At 43.0% G+C, this 13,401-nt stretch overlaps 1 protein-coding gene across 4 annotated transcripts in view; it reads left to right on the forward strand.

The window, feature by feature from the left end:
* The window catches only part of COL14A1 (collagen type XIV alpha 1 chain), a 109,210-nt gene extending 96,049 nt beyond the window's left edge, over nt 1-13,161 (forward strand). Inside the window, exons 42-50 of one of the 4 annotated variants that reach the window (XM_064154215.1) lie at nt 1,337-1,390; nt 2,325-2,396; nt 4,466-4,501; nt 4,916-4,982; nt 5,475-5,663; nt 9,798-9,875; nt 10,731-10,886; nt 12,228-12,320; nt 12,414-13,161. In XM_064154215.1, coding sequence (XP_064010285.1) covers nt 1,337-1,390; nt 2,325-2,396; nt 4,466-4,501; nt 4,916-4,982; nt 5,475-5,663; nt 9,798-9,875; nt 10,731-10,886; nt 12,228-12,320; nt 12,414-12,553 — 885 coding nt within the window. In that variant the 3' untranslated portion in view covers nt 12,554-13,161. Of the gene's footprint in view, nt 1-1,336; nt 1,391-2,324; nt 2,397-4,465; nt 4,502-4,915; nt 4,983-5,474; nt 5,664-9,797; nt 9,876-10,730; nt 10,887-11,654; nt 12,321-12,413 lie in introns of those variants that run through there. The other 3 variants (XM_064154212.1, XM_064154213.1, XM_064154214.1) reach the window with 3 other exon arrangements.
* The last annotated feature ends 240 nt before the right edge of the window (nt 13,162-13,401 follow it).

The raw sequence follows: 13,401 nt of genomic DNA on the forward strand, positions 1-13,401 counted from the left end.
CTTTCCTCTAGAAACACCAATTTTGAAGCACCCTTTCCTTTGCAAATTTAACAAAGCCAGGCTTGCAGTCTTTTTATGCGTCTTAAAACTACTGCCAGAGGGACACTACTAGGACTTGTATTTCAGTACCACCTAGCTGCTACATTTGCTTTTGTTTTTACTGTAACAGGGACCTGCTTTGGTCCTTGAAGCTCCAGGAGCCGTCTGGCTGCCCTGTGAAATATGAAAGTAATTCCTTATCATGACTAAGGATGCGCAGATGACATGAGTTGGCTACGTGGCTTTTTTTATCGTAGAAACACCCTTCTGGTGGAAGTTCACAAGATCCTTTCTGGGTACTTGGCAGATAATTCCAGTCTTTTCATGCCATGCAAGTTTGAATCGTAGTTTCCAAATTATGTGAAGCATAACCCAAATAGCTCATGCTATATTCATTAGCAAAACTATGTCAGAACTAAAGCTTCAGAAAAATGTGCCAAATTAAAAAGATGTGGATTTAAACCCCCCCTCCCCCCTGAATTTTGATGTGGTAGGCTTAGAATGTTCTTTATTGTGTGTGTCAAGCATAAGCACCTTCAAACTCTCTGTTTCCATCTACTCTCACTTTCATGTTCTGGTCTTGAGCCACTGATAAGATCATGTTTCTCCTTTTTAAGCTGTGTAGTAATTAAAGAACTAACTTGGCACCAGGCTGTTCAAAAACTTGTGCCTTATAGCATGTGGATACAAAATGTGCATCATGGTTAATTTGTAGGAATACTTTACTAATAGTGTATTTTCTACATCTGGGCAGCCTCTTTTTTTCTATGATTTGCTTGCTTTCCAGTTTCCAAGTTATCTTTCTGTTTTGGCTCTCATTTCTGGAAGCTCTGAAGCACGTTCGTAATGTAAACCACATGAGCATTCCTGCTGCTTCCTGAATCAAGACCTCGGTGATAGGTAGTACACATGTACAGTATTGCTGAGCAGAGAGAGAGACACTCAGCTGCCATCAGTGTGCCTGGTTGCAACTAGTGGGAACAGATGTAGAAGAGTGACCCATCTTGTGGCAGAGAAGCCTGACAGCAAATTCTCTCCTTTACCTCACTGCAGCAGCATTGTAAGTGAAATTCACCCAGGTGAAAATTGCCAGCACAAAGACATTTGTGTTGCTGCTTCTCACTTCCAAAGCACAGTGAGACTAGTTTTTTGTAATATCAGGTACACTGTAGCTCCTTTTTGGAGTGAAACCCTCCCCAGGGTTAAGAATGGAATTTTCTTCTTAAGAAGCATCTTCCAACAGATTCACCAAGTACATATAAAAGGCAGATCAAGCAGCATATTTTCTCTTTTATAGGGCCTTCCTGGCAAAGATGGTCCCACAGGCCCACAAGGACCTCCTGGCCCAGCTGTGAGTATTGCACATGGAATTCAATACTGTAAAAATCAGCAGGATTTGGGGGGACTGTAGATCACTGTTATCTAGGCTTCAGTGGATAGACCAAGGCCAAAGGTTTTCCTTGGAAGTTAAATTCTTATGACGCACAGGATTGGCAGAGAGCTGCTCATCCAGTGTAATTTCTTTCCATTCTTACTTAGCTCAAGAGCAGATATCTCCCATGGGAAGGGGAAACAGTTGTTCCATCAATAGATTGATAGCTTGTTCTTAGTCAAGTAACTGCACTGTACAAAGGGAATTGGTGCTCTTAACATTTTAAATTACTTTCTTTTTGTAAGAAATTTCAACTGGGATTGTTAGCTGCCAAGTTTTATTTGGTCTGGAGGCTCTCATAGAGCAATCAAGAAAGACAGCAGATGCTATGTTCAGCCTTCAAAGCAAGATATATGTTGCCTCCAGATTTGGTCTCCTCCTTCACAGCTAGGGCAGCTAGGGAAACTTAATGCCTTCATGGTGGAGCTAAGAAGTTAGGTGTAACTGCTGATGGTGTTGAGTATTCTCCAAGCAATCCTGCTCTTTTTAAGCTGTTGATGGTGTTGAGTATTCTCCAAGCAATCCTGCTCTTTTTACAAAGAATATTCTGAGTCATCACCCCTGAACATGGTAGTAACATTGCAGGATTCAGTCTTGCAGTTCAGCAGTCTGTGCCTGTTCCTGAAAGCAAGCTGCACAAGTTTGGTTTTCTCAGGTGCTCTTCTCAGAGCTGCTCTTTGAGGGTGCTTTTTCCTGCAGGGCATACTTAGCCCTCACTCCCAGAATCTCTGCTCTTTGACTGGCAGAACTGTTGGTGTACTGCCTGCTCCTGCACTTCTCCATCACACAGTTGTTTCTCTGCAGGATTCATGGCTATTGATTGCCATCACCACTGTTTTCTTCTTCCATGTAGGGCATACCTGGTGCTCCAGGTGTTCCAGGTGTTACTGGAAGTCAGGGGCCACAAGGTGATGTTGGAGCTCCTGTGAGTAAAATTAATTAATATTGCTCTATTTGTTGTCATGCATTAGCTGATTTCTGGTCCTGCTTTCATTGCTTTACATAACTCCTCAGTATTTACAGTTTATAATCTGTTAGTATTTATGGTTTATGGTTTATGTTTGCAGTTAGTGGCTAAGAGAACATCATATTGGTCTTTCTTTGTTCATTCTTCATAATTCAATTTATATGTTGAACTTACAGTGTTTGGAATATAGGGATTAGAGAGGCAAAACACAAGGTTAAACCAGAGAAATTAAAAACATGACAGTATGTGCATTTTTAGTCTGTGTGTAGTTACCCTCCACCAGATCTGCTGGAGGGTGTCCCTGCCCATGGCACTGGGGTAGCAACTAGATGATCCTTGGGGTCCTTTCCAACTCTGATAATTCCATGAGTTGTTTTTTTTCCTTTGCACTTCAAACAATTGCTGGGATATTAAAGCATGCCATTTATTAACCTGAATATTTTCAATACACTGTTCTGATTTTCAGCCTCTGAAAATACTGCATGATTTAAAAAGCTGCCTTCTGTGATCACTCTGAGTTTACATCAGAAAAACTAATAACCAAGGCTGCTTCTAGGATCTTATAAATGTGACCATCAGTTTCACTGAGAGGAAAATCACACCCTCTATACCTAAAATTTGAATTAGAAACCTCTAATACTAAATTTTGCTTTCAGGTTATATTGTTTTGTAGTAAACCCCCCCTCAGTTTAACGAGAAGAAAGGAATACAGTGACTGTGTAAATGATGTACAGTGCACCTCTTTCTCTGTAAAGTTTGAGATATTATTGTGTAATCACAATTTAGCATTGGATCACTTGGGTAATTATGAAGTCTGATCATTTCCCCCCCCCTCATATATTGCAGTGAATGTTCTATTTAATTTTTAATGGAATGGAACATTGTTATATTTCTGACTCAATTTGTAGAAGATAATATTTAATTTTATTTTAGTCTACTTTATTCTATTCTATTTTATTTTGTTTCAAAATCCAGTTTGCTTTAGAGATTTACTCCAATGCAAGCATTTTTATTTGGTCAAGCTGAAATCAAATAAGCAGTAATATATAAGTAAGGAGAATAACCTAATGTGCAGTTTTGCATAGTTTCTAAGTGTAATCATGCCCAGTTCTGCATAATTTCTATGTGTAATCATGAAATAATTTGATGAGCTGTGGAACTTATTACTATAGCATGTATAGGATGTTGACTATTAAGTTCCTTTCCAAACACATGTTTGGAACTGAACTTCCTAGAGTAAAGATGTTCCTGTGGGTTATGTAAGACCACTACTGTGAGCATTTAGATTCAAGCAGCTGTAAAGAAACAGCTAGGTGGGTGTATAGTTACTGAGCTTCACTAACTGTCTTTCCTAAATAACAGTAGAGTAATGGAAAGAGGCCCAGAAATAACCTTGCAGTCTTTGTAGGTGTTTGTTTTTAAGCAGGATAGAATAAGCTGTGCTTTAACTCTGCATCATCAAGATGCTTACCTCTTCATGCAGATCTTTGCTTGCTTCAGAGTTCCTGAGATGTGTCTTGCTTACCTCAAAACACTCCACTGGTGAAGTTGTACCTGCCCTAGAGATGTTGTTCCAATCAATAATGATCCTTACCATCATCACAGTACCTTTAATGTCATACTTAATCTTCTGTGCAGTTCAATCCTGTTCATAGCAAATGCAGGGGCTTGGTGCAGCAGAAGCTACAAATGTCAGGCTGGTATTTGTCTCTTCAGCCTTCTCTTCCTTATACTCAGTGATAATTCCACCCACTTCAGCCACGTGAAATGCATCCTCTGATGGTCTGCCTTTGCCATGTTAAACAAGAGCAATCAGTGTGTGACAGCCCCCTGAGAAAGTCTTTGTTGCCATATAATTGCTAAGGATGGATCTGTTATTGTCCCAGAGCCTCCTGTAACTGTGTGCCTTGCTTAGTTTCTCTTCTCCTTAATCCTTCTGTGATGCTGCAAGGAAGGCAGTGTTTAAGTGTTAAAAATTTTAAGCAAGAACAAAATGAGAATTGATTTTGTAATGAATCTTTTCATAGGGTCCTCCTGGAGCTAAGGGTGAAAGGGGTGAGCGGGTAAGTCATGTTAGCCACCATGCTTTTTATAGCCTGGCTTTCTGCCTCATAAAAACTTTGTTCTGGCAGTTCATGTTTCTAGACACAGTAGTTTTCTCCATGCAATCAAGCAAAATTTCCCTTTTTCCCAGACATTATCTTATATGTAGCTACATTAACTTTTTGAAGGTGAGAAGTATGTGTCATTAGACATGTCCCCAAACCTCTTATTAGGATTATTTCCTCAAACCTCAGTTTGCACTCTAAAGGCAGTAAATGGGAGCCAGGCAAATCCCAAAACTTCTTTGGCCGTTTTTTCTCATCTGTGAGGACATATCTCTTGGGCATAAAAAAGGTCTTTCACTGTTCTATGTGTTTTCAAGACAGAAATGATGTAAAAAGTTGTGTTATGACACTGCTGCTGTTGTTATCTAGGGTGATCTCCAGTCCCATGCAATGGTGCGTGCTGTTGCACGTCAAGTGTGTGAACAGCTCATCCAGGGTAAGTAAATAAATGGTTCATATGCTTCTATCTCTAGAATGGATCTTTTCCTCCCACAGTTACTTACAAAGATGATGTGAAGCATCCAAGGAGATCTGTTTGATTTAGGCTAGACAGGCAGGATTTATGTTTCAACCAGAATTATGTTAGATTGGATTTATGTCCAACTAGAGCTGACTAGCATCAGCCATCTGAAAATAAACCTGAATTTGCTACAAACTATTGCAGCATGCAGAAGCTTCTTTAGTAACAAAGTACATTTTTATAGACATAAAATGCAAAAAACCCACCCCACACCAAAGTGAGGAAATCAAACTGCACACAACACTTCTCCCATTTTCTGTATACTCACCAAACCACCGTTTCTCCACCGACAAGCACACAGCTTCACATTATCAAAGCCTTGAGGACTTGCCAGTGCTCTGTTCAAACTCAGCTGAACCAGGTTCTCTAGTGCAACTTGAAAATGATAACGTTTTTGTTTCCTGACAGGTCATATGGCAAGATATAACTCAATCCTGAACCAGATTCCAAGCCAGTCTGTCTCAACACGAACAATTGCAGGACCTCCTGGTGAGCCAGGTCGGCCAGGGGCTCCAGGGCCACAGGGCGAGCAGGGATCACCAGGCATGCAAGGGTTTCCAGGAAGCCCTGGTCAACCAGGAAGACCAGGAGAAAGAGGTAGGTCTTGTGCTTCATATACACAAAAATATACTTCCCTCTCCTGATTGATTCTGGTTGCCTTTGTCCCCTGTCTAAATGTGAGAATAGCAATTTTTTCATGAGTTGATTAGTGGAGGGAAGAAGCATTGGCAATAGGGTAAAAGCACATTAAAAAAGAATAGCTTCTTCTCTTTATAGAGATAACTGATGTTAGAAGGGACAGGTTTTGGCAGGCAGTGCTGATGAAGAGTTTCATACTTGGTAGAGAGCAAGCTCTTATCAGAAGTATTTCAAGAACTATAATCAGCAGGTTTTCATAAAAGGTGATGCCAAATGCTGGGAGTGTTTTACCCCTGGTTGATTCTATGATTTATAGCCTACAATTAGAGTTATTGCACAAAATTAAAAGGATCTGTGTAAAGACAAAATAATTGTCTTTATTCAGAGTGAAAATGTTTTTTTAGGACATTCATGTAACTGGAGTCATAGAATCATAGAATCAGCCAGGTTGGAAGAGACCTGCAAGATCATCCAGTCTAACCTAGCACCCAGCCCTAGCCAATCAACTAGACCATGGCACTAAGGACTTCATCCAGGCTCCCTGGGCATCCCATTCCAATGCCAATCACTCTCTCTGTGAAGAACCTCCTCCCAATATCCAGCCTATACCTCCTCCAGCACAACTCGAGACTGTGTCCTCTTGTTCTGTTGCTGGTTGCCTGGCAGAAGAGACCAAGCCCACCTGGTTACAACCTCTCTTCAGGTAGTTGTAGACCTGAAGGGTGTCAGTGTCTTGCACAGAACCTTGAAGGAAAATAAAGGTGCTGATTCAGAACCCAGAGGACTATGGAATAAATTATTAGTCCTTGAGGATTAATTTCTTTAGAAGCAACTGAAATTTTAGATTGATAGTGTGCCTGATGTAGCAGCAGTTTATTTAACAGGAAGATACGTTTTGAGCTGTAGCACCAACCCATGGGGGTGTTTTAGAATACCTTGCTAAGGAATTGCTCTAAGCTAACCCCAAAATGCAGCAGTGACAAGTGAAAATTTGTCTTACCTGCTTCTCATGCTCATGGAGATTGATTGCAAGTTTCTTGTGCATTCTCAGTTCTCACTTGATTCCTTACTACATCTCATACAGTGAAAGAGCAAACTAAACCAGCTGTGCCTCTGCATGGAAAGAGTTTCAGTTTCCAGTGACTACAGTGAGGACAGTAAATGAACTCAGGTCTCATCCCTCGCTGTGTTCTGAAGCACTGTTTGTATTTAACTTGTGCAACAAATCACAGTATATAGTCCTGTCTCAAAGCTTATTTTGGATGGGAGGAATACACAAAGGGAGAGAAGCAGTTTGATGGTATTGCTGAAGTATGCCCAGAGCATAATTTGAAAGCTGTTGCTTGCTGGATAGTTTATGTTTCTTTCACTTGAGTAAACAGCACTGGGAAACCTTAAAAGGAACCTGAAGCAGACTTGTATCTTGGACCTGAGTATGTCTGCTTTAGGAACTTGGTATCCATGTGATTGCAAAGGTTAGTCCTGTGCAAAAGCTTCAAAACTTGTTCCAGAATGCGCATTTTATTCCTAGACAGAGTACATCTGTTCCATATTTATCATTTCTTACTGCAGTTTATGCTGTGAACATCGTGTGCACATGTGTGTTCTTGTGTGTGCAGTGAGTAATAGAGTGCATGGAAGGCTGTGATTTGGAAACACAGTGGCCATTGCCTTTGAAGTTACCATATGGAATACTGCAGCCAGTTGTGGGTTCCCCAGTTCAAGAGGGACAGAGATGTACTCGAGAGAGTCCACTGGAGGGCTACAAGGATAATGAAGGGACTTGAGCACTGCCTTATAGGCAGAGGCTGAGATACCTGGGGCTGTTTAGTCTGGAGAGGAGAAGACTGAGAGAAGATTGAACAAATGTCTATAAATATCTGCAGGCTGGGGGTCAAGAAGGAAGGGACAGCCTTTGCTCACTTGTGCCCTGCGACAGGACAAGGGACAATGCATGTAAACTACAGCACAGGAGGTTCCACCTCAACACAAGGAAGAACTTCTTTTCTGTAAGAGTAACAGAGCACTGAAACAGGCTCCTCAGAGAGGTTGTGGAGTCTTTTTGCCTGCAGACTTGCAAGACCTATCTGGATGTGTTCCTGTGTGACCTGCACATGATTGCCTAGTCCTGCTCTGACAGCAGGGTTGGACTCAAAAGATCTCCAGAGGTCCATTCCAACCCCTAACATCCTGTGATCCTGTGATAAAATGTTACTGTACAGTAGGAGGAGCAATGCTCCTTGTACTAAGTATCTGTGCAGGTTCTGGACGGTTGTCCTGGGCCAGTCTTCATCTGATCAAAGCAATCCACACTTTCAGACTTTGCCTTTTGCAAATGGCAAACATTTCCTTACAGGAAAGACAATTCAGATGAGTGCACCTTGTTAAAAGGACATTGCAGCAGAGGAGTCTCTCCCTGTTTTTGAACATACCAGGGCTAAGCAAATTTTAGGTATCTGGAAACTACATTTGGGATGCAGGACAAGAGATTGGTCTGAGAAATTTTTCTTCAGAATGGGTGGAATTCAGTTACTGATGACAGATGATGTGGGATTTTTGGCAGGTTCCCCCAGGGATATAAATGGAGGTTAGAGCATGTCTGCTGCCTAGCCAGCCTCTTACATGCACTATGACATTGATCAAAGGGTCTCGAGAGGAGACCTCTGGAATCTGTTGACCACAGCCTTCTGAAACCCTGCTGATTTCTGTGGTCTGGCTCCATGATCTATTGCACTGGATGGAAGCCTCCTGTTCTGTAAAGACCCAGAACTCCTCAGCAGACACTAGATCCCCTGTAAATCAGCAAACTCATGTTTTGCAGACTTGGTGGGAGCAAGTCTTTGTCACTGATGGGGTTTAATTGCATTTTTTTCTACTGCTTTGTTTTTATTTATTTGCTTCCACCAGAAATTAGCTTAAGAAGGAAGAAAAAAAAGAATCTTCTATGACTCCTTGCAAAAATGAAGTGTCCTCCAGGTGTTCTTCCCCAAGAGGGTAACAGCTGCCTAAGCAGAAGGGAAGGAAGGATGCCAGTTAGCTGAAATTGTAGGCACTGCCCTATCAAAGGCAGTGGCTGTTTTCTTTCTTCTTTCTTTTAATGAAGGTGCTCTACATCAGCTCTAACTCTCAAAGTGTGGAAGCTATGAAGCAGTGAGAGCAATTACCAGTGCTGGGAGGTCTGGAGAATAGGGGGGAAAGTCCCACCACCCAGCCTGGATTGGGTGTCTTTGAACCATCCAAATCAAACACAGACTTTATGAGAGTTTCCAAGTCGCCGGTGGAAACTCAGGGTCTGGAATTCATAGTTTTGACACCTACTTTAGTTCGACACTGCTTATTGTGATGGCTGTGCATAGAAAGTGTTTTTATGGGATGCCATAGTGGTGGTGCAGGGGGAGATGGAAAGCTGGAAGAGGGTAGTGCCTTCTGTGGATTGCTAAAGCTGTGATCTCCACGGGTCGGACACAGCAACAGAAATATAGTGCCACAAGCAAGTGCAGGAACTCAATGGCTGCAGATGTTGGAACCTTAGAGTTCTGTGACTGGGAAACTCTCAGGTTTGGCTTCATTTGAGGAGGCAGATTTCAACTGTTCAAACTTTCTTGTGTTTTAGCAACACTGAAGTAACTCATGGTTATCTCCATTTGTGTAGAACCATTTTGTGCTGAACCACTGGTAGAGGAATACCTGAAGGAACAGTAGGTGTAGCATTGAAGTTTTGACTTTTTGGAACACACAGTAACTTAGCTTTGTGAGACTCTCAGGATTCTTCTTACTTACAGTAGTTGTACCTTGGTATAGTACAGAGACAGCTTTCCAGCAGGAAATGCAGCCTGGAAACTAGCCAGAGCCTCTGCATACCCCCCCAGTGAAACCCCCCTGGCAGCAGAAATGTTAAGGCCCCAGGAATAACACATTCCCCTTGAGAGGCTGTCAGGGAAAGGAGGGAAAAAGAACCAAGTAATTATTTTATTGTTACCTCCTTTCTTCTCTGCCATATCTATAATATCCATAGCTAAAATCCTGCTTAAACAATAAACACTGCACACAGTTTTGGTCAAAACGTGACTCTGATGAGTGTCATTTCCTTAGGTTTACCAGGTGAGAAGGGAGAAAAAGGCAACCCAGGAGTTGGAGCCCAAGGACCCCGAGGCCCACCAGGATCTACAGGTAAAGTTGTTACATTTGAGGCATCTGGATTAGGCCTCTCTGACCAAAGCACCCAAGACCTGCATGACTCTGTCCTCTGCCTCTAAGGCTGGAGCAGCAGAAGGATCAGTAGCTCAGGCATCTTACCTGCCGTGTTGCATTTTTACTGCATGATAGGACACTGTGATGTGCTATGTGAAGCTGTCATCAGTCACACAAGTATTTCCCTGCCCTCTGTGATAAATTACTTCTTCAAAGCTCTTTCTTTAATGTTTTAACTTCTTGGTTTGTTTTTTTTTTTCCCCCAGCGATGGGGTCCAGAAGGGCAAAAAAATTAATCTGGATTAATTGCCATTTGTTTTGTCATCAGCTCAAAGTCAACAGCTGTGACTTGACAGAGACATGCATATTAATTAAGCACATTAATCACAGGGTTTTATATATAGCTCCTGAACAAATGCAGACAGAGGATGATAGGCAGGTTCTGCTGAAAAAGGTGTCAAATTGCAGTGACTTCAGGAGGGTGTCCTGGCCACTAGAGCACCAGGATCGAGGCATAGCATGGGGAAACGTTTGCTTTAAGTAGAAGTTTCTGCCTAAAAGCTGTCCTGGCAAGGAAGATGAAGCAGTGGCTGCAGAGGAGGCTAATTAGGAGCAGGGCTCCTCTCTCACTACTGCTTCATCTTCCTCACCAGAAGGCTGCATCCTTTCCCTCCGCTTGCCCAGGGGAGTCAGAGCTGGGGTGCCCCTCAAGCTATCTCCTGAGGTGTTTGTTGCACCCTCAGTGCCATGTTTCTCAGGCCTAGAAAGGTGGCCTGAACTTCTTGCTCTCACGTAAGATGATATTCAGACATTTCATGCTCCCCTTCCACGCAGGACCTCCTGGAGAAAGTCGCACTGGCAGTCCGGGACCACCAGGACCTCCGGGACCACGAGGTCCTGCTGGTCACACAGGACCTCCAGGCTCACAGGGACCTTCTGGCCCACCCGGGTACTGTGATCCATCCTCTTGCGCTGGTTATGGCATGGGAGGTGAGTAGCTGGGAGCTGGGGCAGCTGCCATTTGCAGAGGTGGAATTGTCTGACAGCCAAAGTGAGATGGAGGCTACCGTGAGCCTTGTGCTGAAGCATGGCCTCTCCCTAAAAACATGTCCAGTGCTGCTCTGTTTTGTGCAGCTGCAGCACGACAAGAAGGTGGCCTCTGGGTAGTGACCAAAGGGGATCTACCCCTGTCAGCTCCTGCCCTGTAAAACTGGTCCTGTGCAGCGGGGCTGTGTCCTGTGCGTGTTTGTGTAGCTGTACGAGCCTGCTCCACCCAGCAGTCTGTGTTGAACCCCCACTTCCTAACGCTCCTGACAGCAGTGTGGTTACAAACGTGTCGCTCAGCTTCCCTGTCTTTGTGCCCCAATGGCATGAGAGCATGACCCTTACTAAACCCCAGCAGTGTAACCTGACGCAGGGATGCACGTGTCCGGCATTAACCAGTGAAGCAGGCTGGAGGAAATAATTTCTTTCTATAACTTCTCTGTGCCTTCCTTTCCCCTTGTTACAGCACGGGGAGGCTGTGGGAGGAAGTTAACACAATCACCAAGAATTATGTTGCCCAAGCTAAAATGGCAGTGCCTTAGTAAAGCACTAGTTACCGCAGCTGGGACAGAGGAAGGTGTACTTGTTTGGTGTTTATGGTTTAATCTGCCCCCAGATGTTTGTATGTTTTACTCACCTGAATGTTTTTGTTGTCATCTTTTCCTGTCCTTTTCTCCTCACCTCCCTTCCCCATTGTTCATTTCCTGTTTGAAGGCCCAATCCCTTACAATGGCTACCAATCCAGAAGGTGAAAGGCTCATTCTGGTTCAGGTCTCATTTGGCTGAAGGTCAGAGATGGATGCTGAACTGCTCTGTGCTTTCCATCAGCGACATTTGACTACCACTAATGAACTTACTAGCTGCTGTACATGCACTTGGCTTCTTTGCACTGCTAAAAAAGCATTGCCTGGCCCATGCTGGCCTGTTCATTGTGTATTCTAGACCACAGCTGGAATAAGCTAAAGCAGGCAGGCTGTGCAGTGTGTAATATGCACAGTGTCACAACTGGATGCCTGACAAGTTCTGGTGGTGGTTTCCAACTAACTTGGCTGTCTGTTGGTGGGTTTCCAATTGCTCCAGCTTATTAATTTTGTTTAATGTTTTCACTGTTCCTCTCTGTGAATACAAGATGTGTATTTAAGGATGATATATATATGTGTACACTCACATGCTTTATATATAAATATATCTACATATAAAATGTCCATTTCCTAATGAGTGCTTTAATTTTCTGCTCCTCTTCTCCTGTGTTAACTGTATGAATGCTCTTGGTGGTGGTGGGTTAAGGTGGATACGGTGAGCCAACAGATCAAGACATCCCAGTAGTGCAGTTGCCACATAACTCCTACCAAATCTATGACCCCGAGGACCTTTATGATGGTGAGCAACAGCCGTACATAGTTCACGGGTCCTACCCCTTACCACCCCCCTACTCCCACTCCTCCTATCCATCACCTCATCTTGCTCAACCAGAATTTACTCCTGTTCAAGAAGAGATGGAAGGCGCTGAACTGAGATCCCCAGGAATCAGTCGCTTCACGAGGAGGATAGCCAAAAGGAGCATCAAGACTCCAGCACGCAAAAGGGCGAATGGAAAGAACCCCTCTCAGTGAACTGTTTCAAGATGGGAAACATTTTATGTGCACCTCTGCTTGGCCTTTTGTCCAGGTGCCTAACCTGTCACGGAAGATGTTTACAGGCTCTTATATTAAAGGAGAAAAACATAAACGTGTACATGACCATCTGACACAACAAATAATGGTAATTATCTTGCATGCCAGAAACTTAGTAGTTTAGTGGGTTGGTGCTAGATAATGAAGAAAGGTCACCTGTAGATCTTTCTCTGGAGTACTGTTCTGTACACTACTCAGACTCTTAACTCCCTGCAAAACCACATCCAACCCCTTGGTGTACGTAGAACCAGTCAGAAAGGTTATGTTTTCTTACCCAGGTTTTTCCAGTTGACTCTTCTGTTCATTTTAGAGGATTTGCCTTACTAACACAGTTCTAAGTTCACTGGAGAACAGTGAATAATCAGGTTTCCCAGAATTCAGCTCCTACATTTGCAAAGAATTCTTATGTTAATGGAATACTTTTTTTTTTCACCCCCACATTACAAAAATACCCAAGAATGTCCTGTGGGAGCACACTGATAATTTATTGTGAACCTCTTTCATTTCTGTTTTGTACGCAAATAAAAGTGGCAGCTTTTGTACGTTCATTCTGTACTCCCTTGATTTTTAACTTGGACCAACTCTATGGATCTCCAGGGGGCAGAATGTGAAGGAGATGAAAATACATTTTCCTTTTTTAACACTTTTGGGCAACAAGTCTTATACTAAAGGATAGAGGACAATAGGCTGCACACACTCTATACTCCAGAATAGGCCTTCAGAAGAAGTACAAAACCCATGACAGAAGTACTAAATACCTCACGCACCACTCTTGTGGTTTTCTTCCA

This window comes from Pogoniulus pusillus, chromosome 14 (genome assembly GCF_015220805.1).
Source record: "Pogoniulus pusillus isolate bPogPus1 chromosome 14, bPogPus1.pri, whole genome shotgun sequence".
Taxonomy (NCBI): domain Eukaryota; kingdom Metazoa; phylum Chordata; class Aves; order Piciformes; family Lybiidae; genus Pogoniulus; species Pogoniulus pusillus.